At 43.3% G+C, this 22589-nt stretch overlaps 1 protein-coding gene across 1 annotated transcript in view; it reads right to left on the bottom strand.

Moving 5' to 3' along the window:
- LOC121287955 overlaps positions 1-22589 on the bottom strand; it is a 387185-nt gene that overhangs the window by 169136 nt on the left and 195460 nt on the right. Inside the window, exons 25-29 of the mRNA XM_041206118.1 lie at positions 21490-21645; positions 12152-12285; positions 8703-8861; positions 4500-4680; positions 1311-1522 (exon numbers count right to left, since the gene is read on the bottom strand). Of these exons, the coding sequence (XP_041062052.1) occupies positions 1311-1522; positions 4500-4680; positions 8703-8861; positions 12152-12285; positions 21490-21645 (842 nt within the window). The remainder of the gene's footprint in view (positions 1-1310; positions 1523-4499; positions 4681-8702; positions 8862-12151; positions 12286-21489; positions 21646-22589) is intronic.

Genomic DNA, 22589 nt, shown 5'->3' on the forward strand with positions numbered 1-22589 from the left:
GTCATATGGACTCAAAAAATTAACTCTGTTTCTCCCTCCACAGATGCTCTCAGACCTGTTGAGTTTTTCCAGCATTTTCTGTTTTTGTTTCAGATTTCCAGCATCTGCAGTATTTTGCTTAAAACAATTGGATGATTGTTTAGAATTAAACTTAAAAATAAAACTCCACAGAGGTTAAGTTTTCCCTCTTCCCTGTTTTGTATTTTCACTCTTCCATTAGCTCCTATGAACCAGCCTCCATTCCCTGACTGTGGGTTTTTATATGGCAAGTTGCTGTCAACCAGTAAAAAAGCCCAGCCCCCTCTACAAGTGTTTCTAGGACCTATATGAACAAGGCAAGCAACTATGTACCTCCATAACTAATCAGATGGAAGAATTATTACTGAGCAGCTGCAGGACTGAACCAGGAGAGGAAAATTAGATTATTTATTTCAATGTTAAATCAAGTACAGAAAATGAAACAATGATAGGGAAATAAAATAGAATGACAGATAAAAGGGACAGAAAGAAAAAGTATTTTAAAAACCCACATCTTTGAAATCTCCAACAATTAAAATCTGAAGGAATGAGATTCTACACTTGTAAATAATAATTTTCAGTGCCAGAAGATTGTTGAACACAAATTATGACTTGACATGCTTTTAAAAGGGATGGACATGCTCTACTTGTTCTGGCACAATTAGTGCATGTATATATGTTGGGTAAAGCAACCTTATACTGCTCAATGTTTTTGAAATGATGAATAAAAGGGTGAGGTGCCATTATCTCATGCAATGTTTGGGGGAGCAGGGCATTGCGAACAGCAGGTCCTGATTTACATGTTTAAGTGCACATGTGGTAGCTAGAAGTTGCTGTCTAATTTCAACATTAATAACTGTTAATCTCACTGTTACTGCAAAGTCCAACCCATCATACTACTAGATATAAGAAAGGGGAAGACCCGTCCTAGCAGATTAGTTCAACAGTATACTCGTCATCAGAGTGCCCCCCCTAAATAATTCTTGAAGCAATTTTGTGTATAAGGTTCTGAGAGCTGCAATCTGATGTAAACCTGAATTTCTCATAACATGCACCTAAATGATCAAGTTCAATGCATTTGTATTAATCAGAATTTACCAGCCCTGGAGTTCTACAGGCTAGTTTTGTGCCCCTAAAATAAAATGATTCAAAAGGGCAAACCAGTACATATACAGCATAATATACATGATGTGAAACTACCAGTACATATATAGCATAATACACATGATGTGAAACTATCACTGTCCCCATTCGAGTGAAGCCTTTAAAGAGAAGAGTAGACTATTGCTAACCTTTACGTAAGTGGTGCTGGGTGTGTAAATATGAATCCTTCCTTCCAATTTATTTCCTTTGTTTTTATAGTAGGTCCAGATCACCAGATTCTTCACTGATATAGCTTTTGCTGCTGTTATTTCCACACTTGATTGGTATGCACGAATGTGAGGTTGATTCAGCTTATGAGAAGTCTGAAGATAAAGCCAAGGTGTATCTAGCTTCAGCGAACCTTATCAAAAATTGAGAAATAAAGTTTTACGATTAGTACATCCAATGCCATATGAACGCCAGACTATCTCGTTCTTAAATACGTGATTTCCTTTCTTGGTGATGTAATTTGTCTACATAGCCTGTGGCTCTATAGTCAACAGCTATCAAATTCAGATGACCGATCTGTCACAGAACCACCAACAGGTAAATGGGACAGTGCTTTAACAAATACAATTTCCTACCTGTGTACCTTTCCTCCAAATGTAGGCTTTAAGAATAACTCTCAGATCTACACTTCCAAAGTCCTTCTCTGTACACCTTGAGTTCTCAGCTCCTGCTGGTCCATAAGTAACCTTTCCAAAATTTTGAAAAGAAACACTTACCTTTTGCCTGGAGCTTTGCGGGTGGTAGCTGGGCCTGCAGTTAAAATAACAAACGTGTCCTAGTGACTTCAATGGGATGCAACACTTGCATTTAATTCCATTCCTCTGGGGCAAGTGGCCTTCTTGTGCCTGACCTCAGTTTAGTAAAAATGCTGGGGTGTGTTAAGGACAGGAGAGAGATGTGGGATAATATCTCCCTCTCAACTGACCACAGCAAGATGTATTTTAGAGGAGTGTTATAACCCTTTACGTATTGTGACTTTAAATAATAGACCTGAAAAAGGCGTTCTTGTAAGTTTAAGTCAAAAGAAATTGTAATTGCAACTCCTCAAAACATACATACATACACACACACACATACACACACACACACAGAAGAGATGATTTCTAAAGCTGTAACATGCACTTAGATAACTTAAAGGGTCAAAAAAAGTCACTCTGATTATCAGTCCTCAAGGTGGTGGTTGAAACATTGCAGGTCTAAAGGATTCTCTCTTAGTTCACTGAAGACCACTGACATTGGAAGTTACTGGTTTTTCCAGTGAAGTGTGGTCAAGCTCCTATAGTGAGGATATATTTCTGTAGGTAAAATAAATTAGCCCTAATTCACTTCTCAAGATGACTTTCTTTTCCAGTTAGGGTTTGTCCCTTTTTCTGGGAAAGATCTCTTCATCTGTCAGTACTGACCCCAGACTAACTTCCCTGGCCTGTCCTTGTGGATTAATAAGGTACTTCCAGGTATTTCCTATCACAAGCTAGTTTCTGTCATGTGACCAACAGTATTAATGTTTCCATTGTTCACATAAATAGGTTGATGACTGAGCAATTTGTCACACAATGGAGGATGTTTGATAACCCATCAACATTCCAGCCGTGAATAACCTCTGAAATGGCTTTATTTGTAATTCCTTCTTCATGGACCAGCAAGTCTAATGCTCATTGTTACTTTAAGTCTCTTCAATGGAATTACCCAAGGTCATTTACATTTTAATGCCTTTCCAGGGGCATGCTCAGATGTGTCTGTCCCTGTCTGTATCAAAACCACAAATGAAGTCACCTCACCCTTGAGTCCATTTTGTCATGTTGAACCATCCATATTCTATTCTGCCTTTTGAAAGTAAAGTCTCCATCTTCCTACTAAATTTTATGGGCATATGACACGCGTGGGATCATAATGCAAAAATCCCATCACCATCTAACCACATCCCCCCACTTGTATTGGACCTCCAAGTTCCTTCTAATTTTCCTTTTCTGTGCATGGCCCATTTGTTGCACTATGTGGTCCCTTTAAGATTGCCACCCATCCCCATGTACTGACACTTATTATGCATAGCCAGTATATGCCCCTGCGTGGCAAGTTCTGGACTGTGGCTGAAGGGGCGCATTGGTGGTGAGGATTGTAAAATAGGCTCTTTAATGTTGTAAGCTGGTGATCACGCCATATAGACAAATGTATAACCTTTAGGATTACATAGGATATATGGCACAGAAACAGGCCATTTGGCCCAACCAGTCCATACCAGTGTTTATGTTCCCCTTGAGATTCCTTCTATCTTTTCTCACCTGAATCTACCATCGTAATCATCTATTCCCTTCACCCCCATGTGCTTGTCTAGCTTTTCCTTAAATATATGTGTACTATTCACTTCAACCACTCCCTGTGGTAACAAGTTCCACATTCTTACCATTCTTCGGGTGAAGAAGTTTCTTCTGATTTCCCCATTGGATTTCTTGGTGGCTATCTTCCCCACAAGGGAAAATAGTCTGTCTGTATCCACAAAATCTTTCATAATTTTAAAGACTCTATGGGGTCACCCCTCAGTCTTCTGTTTTGAAAGCAAGAGACCCAGCCTGTCAATCCTTTCCTGATACGTATCCCCACACATTTCTTGAATCATCCTTCTATCTGCACTGGGTTTAAAATTGTTTATCTTCCCACAGAGAATGTGTAGGCTGAACTCAAGATGTAATCATTCCAAGCTGAGTAATACCAAGAAAAGGAATGATATAAAGATTGCAGGCAGTGAATGAAATTTTAAGCTCTGTGCTGTTAAGTTAGATAACTCCACAGCATCACAGCAGTGATATTTTTCATCTTTCTTGTACTACTTTTGCAGTAACTTCTGTTCTGGCTGAAAGTCAAACAAAACCTGTGTCTTGGACCAGCTTCAAATTAAGAGCATAATTCATGGTATCCGTTCACAGGTTTTACCAGTGGGAAAGGACATGTTTCAATCATTTCTCCAGTTTTGTCATATTTTCCCCTTTTTATGTCTCTTCCGTAGGAACAATAATTAAAAAGCAATCTGTTCTTAAATCTCTGTCAAAATCAGACATCGTTACATAGAGATACAGAAAGTGGCCATTTGGCCCAAATAGTCATTTGTGGCGAATCTGCAAGACAAAATATATTAATACTTGCATCACTTGAACTAAACAAAAACAGATTCTTTTTTTTTTCAGATCATCAATTTGAAATACAAATTGTCAGTTGTGCTTAACATGCAAAATACTTTGTTATTCCTATAGCTTGTTGGCTTAGAATCATAGAATGGTCACAGCACAGAAGGATGCCATTCAGCCTGTTGTGTTCATGCCAGTTAATCTTCCTACCTTCCCACTTCTTCAACTTAGGTTTTGACGTATCCTTCCACTGAATTCCTGCCTGGAATGGTATCTTGTCATTGTACAGCACTTTGACATGTGTGTTGCTTTCAGCGTATCCCTGATGTAAGTGAGAATGCTGCAGTTGTGTCCTGTAATGAATTTGCTTCTCTGGAATTTGCAAGGTGAACTGGATAATGACAAATCAGTTTGAAGCTATTAAATGACAAGTTGAGGAATTGGAATTTTTGGCATTTAAAAAGTATATCATTTTGTAATCAGTTAAAAATTCCAAAAAATCGTTTGCTTTTCATCCCAACCCCAACAGTGTCACATATTTTTGAGTTTGTTAAGACCAATGCTCTTAAACACTTAGGTTTTTGACAATGTTTCTGAAAACATCCTGATGCATTGGACCTTGCAATAAACTATGTATTTTATTAAATTCCTCTTGTAATCCTACATTCCTGTTCCAAATGTTGAGGGAGAGAGAGAGAGAGGCAAGCTGCCGGGGTTTGTGGGGGTGGAGGGTAGTGAGATGTTGTGGAGCCCGAGATCGGAGGACAGGGAGTGTGGAAGAGGCTGGCTGGCATATGGGAGTGTGAGTGAGTCACTCTGTGTGGGAATGAGGGGGCAGAGGAGGGAGGGGGCAGGGGGTGAGTGAGTGTGTGTTTGTGATGTGGGTGAGAGGGTGAGTGTGCATGTGTGGGACCGAGGGAGTGAGTGAGTGAGTGTGTGTGTGGGAGTAAGGGAGAGAGTGCGCATGTGGGAATGAGGACAAGAGAGACAGAGAGAGAGAGACAGGGAACGAGAGAGACAGGTAGAGAGACGCAGAGACTCAGGTTTCTCACTCACCCTCACCTCTACACACCAACACATACTCACACCCACTCACAGTGAGTGTAGGTGAGGGTGAGTGTGTGAGCACCTTGATAATGGGAGTGAGCCTGGCATACACACACTGACCCTCACACTCTGGTCATTTTATTAATTACTAGTTTTTTAACAACAATTTATTGCCTTGGCATTGTTTTATTTTGCTCAGCAGGTTTCTTTTCTTCATACCACAACTTTTTTTTGAAATTCAGTTCAAAGTTATCTTATCTTTCTGAAATTTGCACATCAGCCCCTTGAATGAGAAAAAAATGGAAATGTGCCCCCCCCCAACCCAAGTGAAAAGGTTGGACAAGCCTGCCTTATGGGATACAATGGTCTTTCCCTTAATCGCTCGCTGCGGTAAAACATTCCTTCTTGCAACACCCCCCCCCATGTGAAGAAACTTGTAATTTATTTGCTCATTCTTCAAGACAAACTTAAATTGACGACCCCAGTGTCATTATTTACTCTATCAAACCTCTTCATAATTTTAAATTGCAAAGGAACCTTCTCTTAACCTTCTCTGCTCCAGTGTGAACAGTCCCATTATTGCAATTATCTATCTCTGGCAACAAACTAGAGATCTATACTGTGTACACTTTAATGTGCTTTCTGTAAATGGGCACCCAGAGCAGCACTCAATAACTAAGGCTAGGTAGAAATTTATTATTTCTTGTAGTCTATTCCCCTAGTTATAAAACAAAATGTTGTTGGCCTTTTTATGGTTTTATCTACATTTATCTACACTTCATGATTTCAATATTAACTCCACTTGTTAACTTGCCACATTGCGACTGCTGTCATATCCCATCATGTGGTCTGACTGAAGATTCACAAAACATTTCAGGACTGAATTCCTGCAACTACAATGTTTGGGCTCGTCCTCTGCCCAACATTGTGTCTGAACAATTGTGCTGTAACCCTGATCCATCTTCTGAAGTTGACACTTAACTGGCATATATGCGTGATTCTAGTTGGGTTCCAGAAAGAAGCATTCTGACAGTGCAGCAGTGGACTCACTAGTTGCCCTAGCAACTTATTTTTATACAGCATCTTCAATGCAGTAAAACATCCTAAGGTGCTTCACAAGAGCGATATCAATCAAGTATAGCACTGAGGGCTGAGGTCCAAAAGCTTGGTCAGAGTGGAAGGTTTTAAGGAATGTCTTAAAGGAGGAAAGAGAAGCAGAGAGGTGGAGAGATTTACTGAGGCAATTCCAGAGATTAGGTACTAATTGTATATCAATTGTGTTTAATTATAGTGAGGTAGAGGACATTAATTGGAGTATTATTTGCGCATATATAAAGAAGCTTACTAAAATTGTCAGGTGATCTTGTGTTGGAGTGGGGGGAAGGTTCCTGCCTCTGAGCCAGAAGCTCCGGGTTCTAGTCCCACCTTCAGAACTTGACGACCAAGGGCATCATGGCCAAGAATGTTCACAACGCAGTCAAACAGGTTGATCATCAACCTTCAGGGTCCTCAAACACACGCCAATGACAGGCGGTAAGAGTGGGAGAGATTCCTGGTCAGCCATGTGATGGAAAGAAAGCTGGAGCCTCTACCATCACTATTCGTAGCTCCAGACTACAACATGTTAAAGTGCATATTGCCACAGCAACTCAGAAACCAAGTGAACTAAAACATCACATCAGCACTAAGACTGTGGGGCTGAGTTAGGACGTATATGTTTGTAATGTTTCACTCTGTAAGTAAAAGAAAGATTAAGTAAAGATTAGCTTCAGTATCATCCTTCATCAATTGGTTTTCTGGAATAGAGCATTAGGACGTTGGCTACCAAAAGCACAGCTGTCAATGGTGGAGTGATTAAATTGGGTGATGTTCATGAGACCAAAATTGGAGGAGATATCTCAATGGGGTGTGGGCTGGATGAGTTTACAGAGATAGGGAGGGGGCGAGGCCATGCCAGACAGTTGAAAACAAGGGTTGGAATTTTAAATCAAGGCATTGCAGAACTGTGTAGATCAGCAAGCACAGAGGTGATAGGGGAATGGGACTGAGTGCAGAGTTTTGGATGACCTCAAATTTACAGAGATGAGAATGTGCGAAGCCAGCCAGGAGCGCATTGGAATAGTCACGTCTAGAAGTAGAAAAGACCTGGATGAAGTCACCCGGAGACAAAGTCATTTAAAGAAGTAAAGGTGCCTCAGAGGTGCAACACGGCTTAATGGGAGAGAAAGAGCCCTCTCCTTCCAAAGGGATTAGGGATGATTCTTCCTGGCAGCTCTAATGTCAGCAATTACAACTTTGGAAGACAGGGAAATTTGGCAGTTTGTCAAGTCTGTCTGCGTCATAATGTGCATGCATGAGAGAGGCATCTCATATGTATGGGGGTTGGTGTGTGGATTGAGATGGGGTAAGTATGTCGTAATAGGCCCCAACACTTGACTTTGGTTCAAATACTTAATTATCCTGCCCAATTCTGAGGTGATAATGCAAGAAAATCAAGTCCCATATGTCTGGCTGTTGTGGCAAAAGGACAATGAAATGAGCTCTTAATCATTGTCACTATACTAAAAAAAAATCCAGTGAAAGGGTTGTAAATACAGGGGAAAGACAGCGCTGATCTACTCTTTCATTTTGGCATGTTACATTTTAATTGAGAGATTTGTTGAAATAATCAAAGCAAGAAAAATAAAATGGTGAAAATATTTAAGGTGGCACAGATATGATTGTCCAAAGGCTATTATGATGCAAAGCCTCTCTTAGCCAATTCCTAGCTATTCCAGAAACTGGGATGGCCAACAATTCCTCAAGGTGATGACACTGTCCCTTTAACCACTGTGCTTTGTGCTAGAGTCCACTTGCCAACCAATCAGCACTCTCTTCTCATGCAGTATAAATTGTTGTTCCCTTTGCAATTTGGTATTCTTGTGAATTATCCTGACGAGTGCAAGACAAAAAGCTTTGACAAAAAAGGTCTCTTTTTTCAGCTATACTCAAGTTCTGTACTACCAAACGATGATTTCATATACATTGGAATTTCCTGATTTTTGACCATATTTCTACATAAGCACTATTAACTGAGTTCCATTATAAATACAACGATAAAAAAAAAAGAAACAAGCTTTCCACCTTTCAATGAATGCTGTCTCATCGAATTGTATAAGACAAGACTCTGATCTTGGCTTATAGCATTTGAAAGCTGATGCTCCTCTCATCAGGGACTGCTGAAGGCAAATTTAAAATTACAAGCACAAGCTTGCCTGCTTTCAGCCATATGTTGGCAGCCACCCTTTTATTTATTTAATAATCCCTCCAAAATGCTGAATATCCGGTTTGAAAAGATTCATGTCAAATTATTCCCAACAGACTTGCCTCCATGAAGTAGTTGGTTAAGCTGGCGCTGGAATCATTCTTAAAGAGCTGAGTGATGAAAATCTTCTTCCTGTTATTAATCTCATCCCAGTGTTTTCCATAGTTGATCTCGAGCTGGGTGTGTGTCCGTGACTCATTTTCTTCATGCTGCAGATGGAGCTGTCAGAGTGCACAGATATTTATAATACAGTACAATACAAATAGGGGGATCTTGTGGTATAGTGGGTAACGTTCCCCCCGCTCTGAGCCAGAAGCTCCAGGTTTAAGACCCCCACCCCAGGACTTGATGGCCCAGGAAGGTGTGTTCATAACGATTATCAACCTGCAAATCCTATATCCTATGGCCTATGGCAGTCAGTAAGGGGGGATGGGGAGATGGGGATATTCCTGGTCGGCCATGTGATGGAACGGAAGTGGAAGCCTCTACCATCACTATCCATTGCTGCAGATTATAACATGCATGTGAAAAGTGCATGCTGCTACAGCAAATTGGACTCCGCATGATCTGAAACACATCACCATAATACATCTAAATTACATGGAATATATAACCCAGATACAGGCCCCTCAGCCCAACTAGTTTATGTTCCAATCAAGCCTCCTCCCTTCTTTTCTCATCCAACCATCAGTATAACCTTTTTTTTCCCTTTTCCCTCATATGATTACCCAACTTCCCCTTAGATTTATCTACCCTATTCAACAACAACAACTTATAATGATATAGTGTCTTTAAGATTATAAAATGCCCCAAGATCCTTCACAGGATTATTATAAAACAAAGTATGACGCTGAGCCATATGAGATACCAGGTACGATGACCAAATGCTTGGTCAAAGAGGTATGTTTAAAGGAGTGTCTTAAAGGAGGAAAATGAGGTAGCGAGGCAGAAAGATGAAAGGATGAAATTCCAAAGCTTGGGGTCTAGGCAACTGAAGGTACAGCCACTAATGGTGGAGCAATTATAATTGGGACTACACAAGAGGCCAGAATTAGAAAGCACAAATATCCTGGAGGGTTTATGGAGCAGAAGGAGATTACAGAGATAAGGAGGGACAAGGCATGGGGGAATTTAGAAAACAAGGATGAGAATTTTAAAATCAAGATGTTGCTTGACTGGGAGCTTATGCAGGTCAGTGAGTGCAGGGGTGACTGAGGAACAGGACTTGCTGCAGTTTAAGAAGTGGGCAGCAGAGTTTTGACAACCTCAAGTTTACAGATGATAGAATGAAGGAGACCAGCCAGGAGGGGGTTGGAATAGTTGAGTCTAGAGCCTCAAACGACTCCCTGTGGTAGCAAATTCCGCATTCTCACCTCTCTCCGGATAAAGAAGTTCTTCTGACTTCCTTAGCTGGATTTGTTGATGACATCTTAAATTGACAGCCTTTCATTCTGCTTTTCCCCCACAGTGGAAACACTCTTTCTCTGTCCACTCTATCAAAACATTCCATAATGTTAAAGACCTCTTTTTGGTCACCCCCCTCCCCCAACCTTCTATTTTCAAGTCTGCTCATCCTTTATTATACATTGTGAAATGATTAAGAGCAGTGCAAATGCTGCTTTTGTGTTCCCCTGATTCCACTCTTCACTATGGCTGATATATGTCCAAATCAGAGGCAACCTGCTGGCATTTCCCAACTGCAGTTGAGTTCAGGTTTCCGTTTTAGGATTGCATTCACTGATATTAGACAGCAGAATAATTTCCTGTTTTATTAACAGCTTGAAGTTTGTATCTAACCTGTGCCACAGTGATACAGTTTTAACTGCTTGTAGCCTGTCTCTCTCCCTATCAGGTTACTACCATCAAGAACGTAAAATCCCTCCTGTTCATGTCACACGACATTTTTCATTTCACTCCATAAATATGCAGGCTTTTTACTCTGGTTAGAGGCATACAACACTTAGCCACACCAGATCTGTTGGCAATATGACAGAAAATCAGAAAACCAGTTTTAAGAGAGAGTAAGTACAAAGAGTTTGAATTTTTCAGCTAAAAGTTAGGGTCGACTTATAAACAAGATTGACTGTTACTCAAGTATACACAATATGTTCCCCGGATCTTACATTGATTCTTGGTCATACGAAAGGCAAAGTCTGTTTTCAGGAGCAGCTGTAACCAAGGAATTAACCAGTGAGAAAAACCCAAAATGTGACTGGGCCCCAAGGAGATTCAATGGCCTTGAATTTACTGAAGTATTGCCTCTGATGGCACGCCCAGTTAGTTAGAAATTTTCCTGTGCCCGACAGCCCAAATTTCTTTGCCCTCTAAATTGCTCAAAAAATAAGCTGCTAATAGCATTTCAAGGGAAACAGGGCATCTAGGACATGGTAAACAATGGGACCAATAGATTATCTCCTTAACCAATGAGATTTAAGAATTTTAAACAGAGGAAGGACTGAGAAGGAGGGTCAACTAGAGCGAGTGAATTCATTGTCAAAACAGGTAAGAAAGGAAAAAGAGAAGGAAAGAAAGACGGGATTAAGAGAGAGACACAAAAAAGTAAGAAAAAAATTAGAACTTAAAACTTGCTATCCTTAAAATCTCCACCAATTCATTAACTGCAGAAATGGAATCTGACACTTATGCTTGTTCACTTTGTGGGTCACAGAGGCTGGCTGCCAGTCATTTACAATTACCAAAACAAAAATAAAAATACCTGGAAAAACTCAGCAGGTCCGGCAGCATCTGCGGAGAGGAACACAGTTAATGTTTCGAAGAGTCATACAGACTCGAAACGTTAACTGTGTTCCTCTCCGCAGATGCTGCCGGACCTGCTGAGTTTTTCCAGGTATTTTTATTTTTGTTTTGGATTTCCAGCATCTGCAGTTTTTTGCTTTTATTTACAATTACCACATTGTTAAAAGAGAACTTACACTATTAATTACTAGAATTAACTTTCTGTGGTGAGTTTAACGTGTGATTAATGCGCAAATGCAGCAACTTTATGGAAACCGCAGGGAGATTAAGGGTGAGATGCTATTTTCATGAAGCTAATGGCAGAGCAATGCAAATCGGCCAGCTAACTGTGGCGAATCACAATTCATGGGACACCTTTTATATTGGTGTACGTTGTTCACACACCCATTATGCTTTTAGTAAATTCTAGCCCAACCCAATAATAAAAACCTGACCTGACCTCAAAGTGTAGAATAAAGGACCCAGTTGGTTTTTGAATTTATTAAGTCTCCTACCCCCACTGATTGTTTGCTCTGCTTGTTGAGAACAAGCCAAGCTTCCATCTTCACGACATGTCTGACAGCACAGATTGCCTACCCTGTGAAAATCAAGGAATGAAAATCAAACTGCTTCAAACACAGGTGGGCGATCAGCTTTCCTGGATGGTCAGCCATGTGATGAAGATGAAGACTTACCTCGGTACTTCTTGGAATGGAGTGGTCCCACTATTTAACACCGCAACAGTCTAACTTTCAGACCAGACCGAGTAGGATACCTTATGATTATAGGATGTGATCTGAGTGCAGTGAAATTCATGTTGCACTTGAAGTTTATATGTTTCTGTAGGGCTTGTCTCCCTCTTAATTTTCTGAGCCATGTTGCACTCATGCCGAAGATTCAGAGCATCACCTTGTTAAAATGGAAGAGAAATAAATACATATATGTTAGTAAAAATGTAAAAACTAGTCTTTCTGATTGCCCAGATTGGTTGAGTTTCATTTGAAAACAAGCCTATGTTTCACTGACATGGGCATGATCAACTTTCTGTTGGGAAGCTATATATTAATAGCATCTACAGCATCGCAGACCCCAAAAATACTGTGTTGTGATCCCTGATTGAAATCGGAGGAATAATTTACATTTCAATACTTTTAAAATTCCAACTGAAAGTGACTCTTCCCCATTATCTGAAGGGGGGCATGGTTCAGCCTATATAGGCCTATATTGGTCAAGGTGAAGCTTAAAAGAATACTGGATCTATGCCTGACAAAAAGCTGACTGTGTTCTTTTTCTATGAATATCAATTATTTTGCACCAACATTTTATCCTTTAAGGTAGAATTCTGGATTTAAAGGAATTTTGGATTTCAATCAGAGGGAACTTAAAACAATCACTGGGGAAAAGATACCAGTAAAACTAGAGCTAAAGGCTGACAAGTCCCATGGACTTGATGGCCTGCATCCTAGGATCTTAACAGAAGGAGCTGCAGAGATAGTAGATGCATTGGTTGCTATTGTCCAAAATTCCCTAGATTCTGGAAAGGGCCCAGTGGATTGGAAAATCACAAATGTGACACTTCTATTCAAGAAAGGAAGGGGACAGAAAGCAGGAAACTTAAGGCAAGTTAGATTAACTCTTGCCATAGGGTGAATGCTAGGATCCATTGTTAAGGAGGTAATAGCAGGACATTTAGAAAATCATAATACAATCAGGCAGAGTCAACATGGATTTGTGAAAGGGAAATCACATTTGACTAATTTATTAAAGAAACAAGCAAGGTGGATAAAGGGGGAAATTTGTAAATGTGGTGTGTTTGGATTTCCAAAAGGCATTTAGTGAGGTGTTACATCAAAGGTTACTTCACAAAATAAGAGTTCATGGTGTATGCAGTAGGACTTTCAGAGGACTGACAGGAAATAGAGAATAGGGATAAATGATGGATCGTATTCAGGTTGGAAAACTGTAACCAGTGGAGTGCCACAAGGATTAGTGCTGGGCTCTCAACTATTTATGATCCATTTTAATGACTTGCAAGAAGATACCAAATGAAAGGTAACTAAGTTTGCTGATGACACAAAACTAGGTAGGAAAGTAAATTGTCAAGAGGATATAAAGAGTGTACAAAGTGATTTAGATTGGTTAAGTGAGGGGACAAAAATTTGGTAGATGAAGTATAATGTGGGAAAATATGAACTTGTCCACTTTGGCAGGAAGAATAGAAAAGCAGTATATTATTTAAATGGAGAGAAAGTACAGAATGCTGCGGTACAGAGGGAACTGGGTGTCCTGATTTGTGAATCACAACAAGGTACAAGCAGGTGATGAGGAAGGCAAATGGAATGTTGTCATTAATTGCAAGGGGAATAGAATATAAAAGTAGGGATGTTTTGCTATAGTTGTTACAAGTCATTGGTGAGACCACATCTGGAGTACTATGTACAGTTTTAGCCTCCTTACTTAAGAAAAGATATAATGGAATTGGAAGCAGTTGAGAGAAGGTTCACTCAATTGAGTCCTGGGATAGGGTATTGTCTTATGAAGAAAGGTTGAGCAAGTTTTGCCTATACCTATTACAATTTAGAAAAATGAGAGGTGATCTGATTGAAACATACAGGATCCTGAGGGGAATTCACAGGGTGAATGCTGAAAGGGTATTTCCCCTTGTGAGAGAGTAGAGAACGAGGGAACAGTTTAAAAATTAGGAGTGGAATCATCCCAGATTTGCACTGTGTGGTAGCAGTGTGAAAAAAGACGTTTTGCGGGTTTTCATGCCGTATCGTTCTTTTCCCAGTGTGTACCACCTCATTAATAATGCATTCACAGGAATCACGCCGAATCGCTGGTAGGCAGGCTCAGATTTGCCCACCACACAGTGACCTCTCCACTTCCTCACTCCAGGCGCCATATTTAAAGCGCGCCAGAGCGCAGCCTACCTCATTTCTACAGACCAGGAATGCTCCAGGCGACAGATGGCCCCGAAAGCCAGGCAGCAGCCCCCAGATTTAGTGATGCATCTGGGACACCTGCTGGACGCAATGCAAGGCCACCGCAATGTCTTCTACTCCGTCTCTGGCCGCAGGAGGTCAACCAGGGTCACCAATCCTGCCTGAGAGGCGGTCAGCACCACTGGAGCACAGAGGAGGTCAGCCATCCAGTGCAGGAAGAGGATGAACGATATCATCCGTTCTGCTAGGGTAAGTCAACTGCCTCAACACACTCCGCTCACACACTCAAAAACCCATCACACATCCACAGGGAACTCACAGCTCATGAGACAACACCACCAACTCTCACATGCACCCTCACATCTCCATCAGGCTCATACCCTCTGGAGCTCACATCCTCATCCTGTCCATGGCTCCACTCACCACACAAACATTCCACACAGTCCCATGCCCTGCTCACACTCTTTCCATCTGTTTTCATGCTGGAGAAACTGGCTCACAACTGCAGGAAGAGGCCCCAGACCGGGGGTGGAGTGGCTCACATTAGGCCCCTCGCTCACTTTGAGGAGTGTGCCATCGTGCTTACTGGTGAGGATGTGGACCCTGCCTGTGGGGATGGTGAGGTCGGCGGCGAACACCCACCTAAGGATCCTGCACCACATCATCCCTCTCTCAACTCAATCAAGTGCTCTCTCTCATGCTTTTGACTCTTCTGCCATGTGCTAATTATCTCTACTTTGGTTCACAGGGAGCTCTGCCAAGTGACCGACACCCTCAGCCAGCCAGTCCCTCAGCTCCATTCAGGTCCTCACCTCCAACCAAGAAGACGCCCCCGAGCTAGAAATAAGCAGCCAGGACGACCTGTCACAGCGCTTACCCACACCCTCCACCAGCACGGAGACACACACCTCGGTGGGACCTAGATCTAGTGCAGGCTCGGATTCACAATCTGGTAGTCAGTGCACAGACATGTGTCCGCAGCAGGAGGAGGCAGGTACAGCCGAGCTCCCCGGCACTCGGAGGACTGCTGGGGAAGAGGCATCTGTGTGGTCCATGTCAGATGACGAGCCTCTGGATTTGGCCTTCCAACTCATCGTGGAGAGTCAGTAGAAGGTGGGAGGATATCACGCAGAGCTGTTGGAAACCCTCAGCAGAGTGGCACGTGAGTTGGAGGAGTGCGCCTGCCTGCTCTCTGATGAAGTGGTGCCCACATGTGCATGTATGAGGGTCTCCATGGGAAGGATGGCGGACACCATGGAGACCCTGCTCCAGCTGAACGTGGAGATGTGCACAGACCTGTACTCCATCATGGGAGCCATGGGTGAGTTCCTGCAGAGTCAATGCAAGGGGAAAGCGGCACCTCAACACTGCTCCAGCTGCTCCTTCTCCTCAAGGAGTCAGGCTGGACCCCTGGGCACCCAAAGGGAGGAGGAGCAGCAGCTGGACACCCCTGGGTCATCCACTCAGGAATCTCAGAAGTTGCCCTCTCCCTCCGAGTCCCCTTTGCCTGTGACCCCCTCAACCTCGTCCTCTGTCACTGCAGAGGGAGCAGTTGGCCCACAGGAGGACAGCCAAAGCAAGCCGGAGCCCTCAAGTCCTCGGCTCCCCAGAAGACACACGCCAAAGTCACGAGATGCAACAGCGCCAAACATTGCACAGGCTGTCTCCACTCCTGCTGCAGATGTCAGTGCAGCACCGAGAAGAAGTTGTAGGCCTAGAAAAATTAAGAAGTTCTGATCACAAATGGTTGCACGGGTGAACAGGCCTTGTCACTTTATATGACCTGAAAATATATTCATTTTCACTGAATAATGTGTAATGTTGCCTTGCAGCTTCATTGACTGGCTTTGCGAGGCCTTCCTCTGCATTCCTCCTCCCCCCCCCACCCCACCACCACTAGCAGTTCAGCTGGAAAATGAGTGATTCTGGAGGGAGAAGTGTGCCAGTGGCAAGGCCTTTCCAAGCCTTGTGCAAGTACTCTCGCAGAGACGCAGAACCTTCATCTGTCACAGTCATCTCAATGTCCCGAGCATTTTCAATGCTGCTTGCTGGGGCTTGCTTTCAGTTGTCCATCTGAGCCGACCTGCATCTCCGCCCACCCACTGCTCACACTCCCATGCAGCATCTGTGCCTGTCCAACACGAGGCTCCACTCACTTTCGATTTAAAAACCATTTTGTATCAAGCTTTTGATCAGCTCCCCAGTCCTTTCCTCTCCTGCAGACACCCACATCCTTTCCCCCACCGCTGTAAACCCCCCGGCATTACCTTCCACCACCCCACCATCACCTACCAACCCAAAACATTGTTTTTCCAGGTTGTCCAGGTGAACATGCACTTTCCCTACCTCCTGGAGAATCCCACCCCGGTCCACGCTGACCTTCCCGACCTCCTCCTTCCCACTCCCAGGGTCTGTGACTGGCTTTGCGTCCCTTCCGCTGTTACTGACACATTCACTCTCCCACCATACCTGCTCCCTCTCATACTCACCATTCCCTCCTAACATATGCACACTCAGCTCATTCCCCAGGAGGCAGCCATTGACACCACAGACCCCTCCCTTGCACGTTCACCTGGACTTCTCCCCCACCGCCCCGCGACCTTAATGCCCTCCTCCCCCCCTTACACCTACCTCCCTACTTGCAGCATTCTCCACCATTACACCCTCCTCCCCTGGTAGTCACTCCTCCCCCTGTACTTCCTCCACCCCCTGACACCCTCCTTCCCCCTCCCAAACTCACTCACCCCCCAACACCTTAGCATCTGCCCCACAACCTCACCCTTCCCAGGACACCTTCCTCTTCCCCCCCCATCCCCCTCCCATATCTTACCGATCATCTGTAGCAGCCCACGGCCAAGACCGTGATGTTCTGAAGCAGGCCCGAGACATCAACGGAGACCTCCAACCTTCCGTGAGCTGCCATGTCCATGAGAATCTACCCAGCATGCAATGCACGTATCCCTCCAGGGTCCAGTAGCTGTAGGGCTCCGCATCATCTTCACCTCAGATGTCCGTGGTCAGAGCAAGCCCCGACAGTAAGTCGCGCTTGTCCAGATGTGTTCTGGGCCGGTGTGTTTTCCCGCTAATGTAATAGTAAATCTGGCATGGGGGGGAGGGGTGGGATGATTCCGGTTGGACCTTACTTTGCATTCCACTCGTAGGATTCAAACGGTGTTCACGCCAGCCTCCAGTGGGATTCACTGTCCACCATGGTGGACACCGTCAGATGATCCCATCCCGCTGGGATTTCACGCCAGCAGGAAACTGATTTCTGCCCCTCACGCCGAATTCTCCCCCTTATACCTGCCATTATGCCCGCCGTCAACAGGACCAGACCATCCCACCCCAGGAGTCTCCCATTTAAGGTGGAGATGAGGAGAATTTTTTTCTGTTAGAGGGTTGTTAGTCTGTGGAATTCTCTTTGACAGAGAGTGGAAGCTGGGTCACTGAATATATTCAAGACTGCATTAGACAGATTTTTGGTCTGATGAGTCACGGGTTATGGGGGACAGACAGAAAAGTGAAGTTGAGGCCACAATCAGTTCAACCATGATCTTATTGAATGGTGGAGCAGGTGTGAGGGGCTGAATGGCCTACTCCTGCTCCTAATTCTGAAAGAAAACTGGATGGGCACTTGAGGAAAATAAAATTGCAGGGCTACAGGAATAGAGTGAGGAATGGGACTGACTGGATTGCTCTCCAGAGAGCCAGCATATATTTGATGGGCCAAATGGCCTCCTTCTGTGTTGTAATGACACTATAGACGCTTTGGTTTAAAGGAGTATTTCATAAGGTTTTACAATGAACACTAAAGGCAAATGGCCCCTTGGTTTAGTTAATAGATGCATTGGCAATAGTGTTTCTTACCACAGGCTATAGAGCCCTAATGGATACCTTGCCTTAGCCAGGCCAATAGGGAAAAGTTAGCTGGGGATGAAGTTCACTCCTCTTTGTTAGAAAGAATGTTAGGTGACCGTGAGGAGAATTTTCACGTCAGCGTGCGGGGGCAGGCTCTGCATGCCAATGTGTAAAATGACGTAGGGTGACGTCGGGTGTGCGTCTGCCGAACTGTCAAAGACCTGCTAAGGCCATTTAAAAAACAATTATCATTATCAATGTTGCCCATCCAACGTTAAGGTTGGCGGGCAGGCGAAGAGCCCAAGTGGCCTTCATATTTTTCATGAAACCTCATCCAGGGGTGAGATGACGTTTCTTGAAGGTTTTATTAAATTAATAAATAAATTTTGCTCAATTCATAAAAACGTCCTAGCTCTTGTGACACTGTCACATGAGGGGACATGTCTGAATAATTTTAATCTTTCTTTTTTTCAAACTTTCAATCTGAACTTAATCTCCCTGAGGCAACTCCGTGCCTCAGGGAGATTGCTGCTTTCGTGTGCATGTGTGTGAAAGAGCACAGACCCCGAATCTCCCTCCTCCCCCTGCCCGCACAGATAGCGCTGAGCACTTCTGGGCGCGCGTCATGGTGGGCAGGCCTTAATTGGTCCACCCGCTCAAAACGGTGGCGTGCAGCTGATCGCGGGCGGCGATCGGCTCCGCGCTCACCCACACCCGCTCTCGACCAGCCCGCCCAACAGGCAGAAGATTCTGCCCCATAATTCAGGAGTAGCTGCAATGCCTACCCCACCTCGCTGCAAAATCAGTCCATTGACCAGCACTCACTAGCAGCCAGAGCATGTGGAAATATTCCCTGCCATGACTCAGCTTTCAGAAGAGGCAAGCAGGGGGTATGCAAACAACAGATGGTGGAGGAGGAAGATGTTAATGCAGCCAAAAACCGCTGTGATTTTTGATAAAACATCTGCTTTAAATTGGAGTGTGTGTTCAAGAGAAAATAAACTAACATCAGCAGGAGCATAGGCATGTTAGTTTTATTCTCAACTGGAATTCATAGACTTAATCCAATGATGTCCTTTCTATCACAAAAATCAGAACCTGTTGTTATATCTCCATCACCCCATGGTAGATTAGCTTGCAAAAATCATAATATGAACATGATGTTAGCAATCCACCCTATGCCAGGCACCGTCAATGTTAATGAGTGAGAAATTTCTAGTCATTAATGTTGAAACATAAAAGCTGTCCTGGTGTAGCTTGCATCATTTGGGTTTCACGTTGGGAATGGCAGTGGACAAATTGGATAGGATACAGACAGATAGATAAAGAGGAGATACTTAAAAGTTGGCAGTTCTCAAGGTTTAAAAAAATCATGTGGTCTGGATTGGATACATCCTAGGTTGCTGAAGGAAGTAAGGATGGATATGTGAAGAGGCTCTATGCACATTCTTCCCATCTGTCTTGAAGTGGTGCTTGAGGTTTGAAGGAATACAAACATTACACCAGTGTTTAGAAAAGGAGAGAGGGATAAACCCACTAACTATAGCCCAATCAGCCCAAGGGTGGTGGTGCGACATCTTTTGGAGACAATAATCCGGGACATTATCACTTGGACAAAGTGTCAGTTAATAAATAAAAGCTGGCAGGGATTTGATAAAGGCAAATTGGTTTTAACTAATCTGATTGGGCTTTTTGAGGAAGTAACAGAGATGCTTGATGAGGGTAGTGTAGCTAATGTGTACATGGAATTTCAAAAGCCTTTTGAGAAAGTATCACACAGTAGACTTGTCAGCAAGATGAAGCATGAGACAGTGGCTGCGTGGGCACAAAATTGGCTGAGGGACAGACAGAAAGCAGTGGTTAACAGTTGTTTGTCAGGCTTGAGAAAACTGCACAGTGGTGTGCTCCAGGGGCTGGTGTTGGCGCCACTGCTCTTTTTGAACTCTGTAAATGGCCTGGAATTGGATATAGAGGGCATGATTTCAAAGTTTGCAGATGGCATAAAATTCAGAAATGTAGTAAACAATAAGGAGGATAGTAACAGGCTTCAGGAGGACATAGACTGGCAAATGGACAAACGCATGGCAGATGAAATTTAATGGAGAGAAGTGTGAGGTGATTGATTCTGATAGCAAGAATGAGAAGCAATATAAACAAAAATGTGGCAATTTTAAAGGGGGTGTAGAAACAGACAGTCCAGGGGTACATGTTCACAAGTCTTTCAAGGTGGCAGAACAAGATGAAAAGGCTGTTAAAGAGGTATTCATTTTATAAATAAAGGCATAAAGTACAAAAACAAAGAGGTTATGCTAAACCTTTATAAAATACTGGTTAGGCCCAACTGGATTACTATGTCCAATTCTGGGCACCACATTTTGGGAAGGGCGGTCTTGAAAGGGGGCAGAGGAGATTTACTATAATGGTACTGGGGATGAGAAACACTTCAATTATATGGAAGGGTTGAAGAAACCGGGGTTGTTCTCCTTAGAGCAGAGAAGCTTTGATATAGGTGATCAAAATCATGAAAGGTTTTCATAAAATAAATAAGGAGAAACTGTTTCTAGTGGCAGAAGGGGCGACAGATTCAAAGTAATTGGCAAAAGAACCAGAGGTGACAGGAGGGATACAAAAAACGTCTGCAGCAAGTTGTTATAATGATCTGGAGTACACTGCCTGCAAGAGAGTTTCAAAAGTGAATTGGAGAAATACCCCAGGGGAAAAATTGGCAGGGCTATAGGGAAAGAGCGGGGGAGTGGGACTAATTTAATGTTCTTTCAAAGAGATGGTGCAGACTTGATCGGCTGAACTGCCTCTTCTTGTGCTGTATCATGCTATGATTCTGTAATGCTAGTTCAACTGTGACTCTGTTTCAAATGTCAAATTTAAAAATTTCCCATCCTTAACAAAACCGATGTTAGCAAAGGACCATCAATTAATTCTTGAATAGTGCAATAAAATGTCACCAGCCTTAGCAGATTTGTTAGCAGAGTGAATAGAATAAGATGCTGCTCACACACACCACTTACAGATGCCAAGGAAGTGTCCGAAATATAAAGGCAGCAATAATGATCAGTCTCTGGGAATTCAAATTATTCGACAATATACTGAGGTTTATAGCAGCTTAGACCTACTCATTTTGGGTAATGAGGGTTTCAGAACTGGGTTTTTCAAAAACCAGTAGCGAATGTGGAGCAGATCAAGATGTTATTTGCTTGTATACCCTAATAAACAATTTATTACCATGTGTATCTGCTGTTCAATACCTGCCATTTGACTTGCCATACACCATCATTTGCAGCTGTCATCTTACCAAAAAGCCCATATTTTCCCCGTAGTGTGGAGGACCAACTAGTTCCTCTTTGCTGCAAAAAGCCAATTATCTGACATCCCAGAATGCGCGGAAGATAGGTGTCAGCCTCTATCGTGTATTGCTTTTGCTTCTCATCAACTTTTTGCTCCAAACGGACTGCAGAAAGAGAAAAACAAGGACAGGTAAAATGTTACTGCCTTTCCCATGAATGGGAGACAAGTCGGAAGGACTGGGGCTGTGATATACTGATTCCCACCCAAATATTGAAATTCTCACTGCTCTTACTGGGGTTGCCAGTAGGGGGAGGAGGGGGGGTGTCCAACATCTGCCACATACAAGACACTGCTGCCCTGAGAGAGATCTGGTGCAGAAACAGCAGCAGGACATCTTGTGAGACAATGGTCGCCATGTGTTCAGGCTGGATCTCTAAAAGAAATGGGGCAGACCTTTTTTTTGTTGAAACTGTCGAGTTTGACACAGCCACCATCCTATCTGGCATCCATCCCCATCCCCCACCCAATCGGTCCCCCACACCTCCCAAGTCCAGCACACTACTACTGCAGTATTAAAAAGAATAAAAACCTACTTGACCTCATCTGCACCAATCTACCCGTCACAAATACATTTGCCCATGACGGTATTGGTAGGAGTGCACAACCTTTGTGGAGACAAAGTACAGTCTTCACATTGAGGATACGCTCCATCAAGTTGTGTGGGCACTACCACCATGCTGTATGGGGTAGATTTCGAACGGATTCCTGTTTTTATTTCAGGTTTCCAGCGTCTGCAGTATTTTGCTTTTATTGTAGACTAGATTGACACATGGAATCATAGCCACTGCTCGCGTGGAGGATGAATACTAGTGTGCACTGTGTGGGCTGAAGGGTCTGCTGTTTCCATGTTGTAATTCAATCTCTTCATGATCATAAACTTGTATGCTCTGCTAGCATGATCTAACATAAACTGATGACTGGCCAGACATAGTTAATCTGGTTGAAGTTTAAAGAGCTCTGTGGTTCGGGTTTTGCAGAAATATGTTCTTCTTATTCGGCCTGCTCCATGTCAGATTATAAAAATGACAAGGCACTGACGGAGAGACC

Source organism: Carcharodon carcharias, chromosome 15, assembly GCF_017639515.1.
Source record: "Carcharodon carcharias isolate sCarCar2 chromosome 15, sCarCar2.pri, whole genome shotgun sequence".
Classification (NCBI taxonomy): Eukaryota; Metazoa; Chordata; class Chondrichthyes; order Lamniformes; family Lamnidae; genus Carcharodon; species Carcharodon carcharias.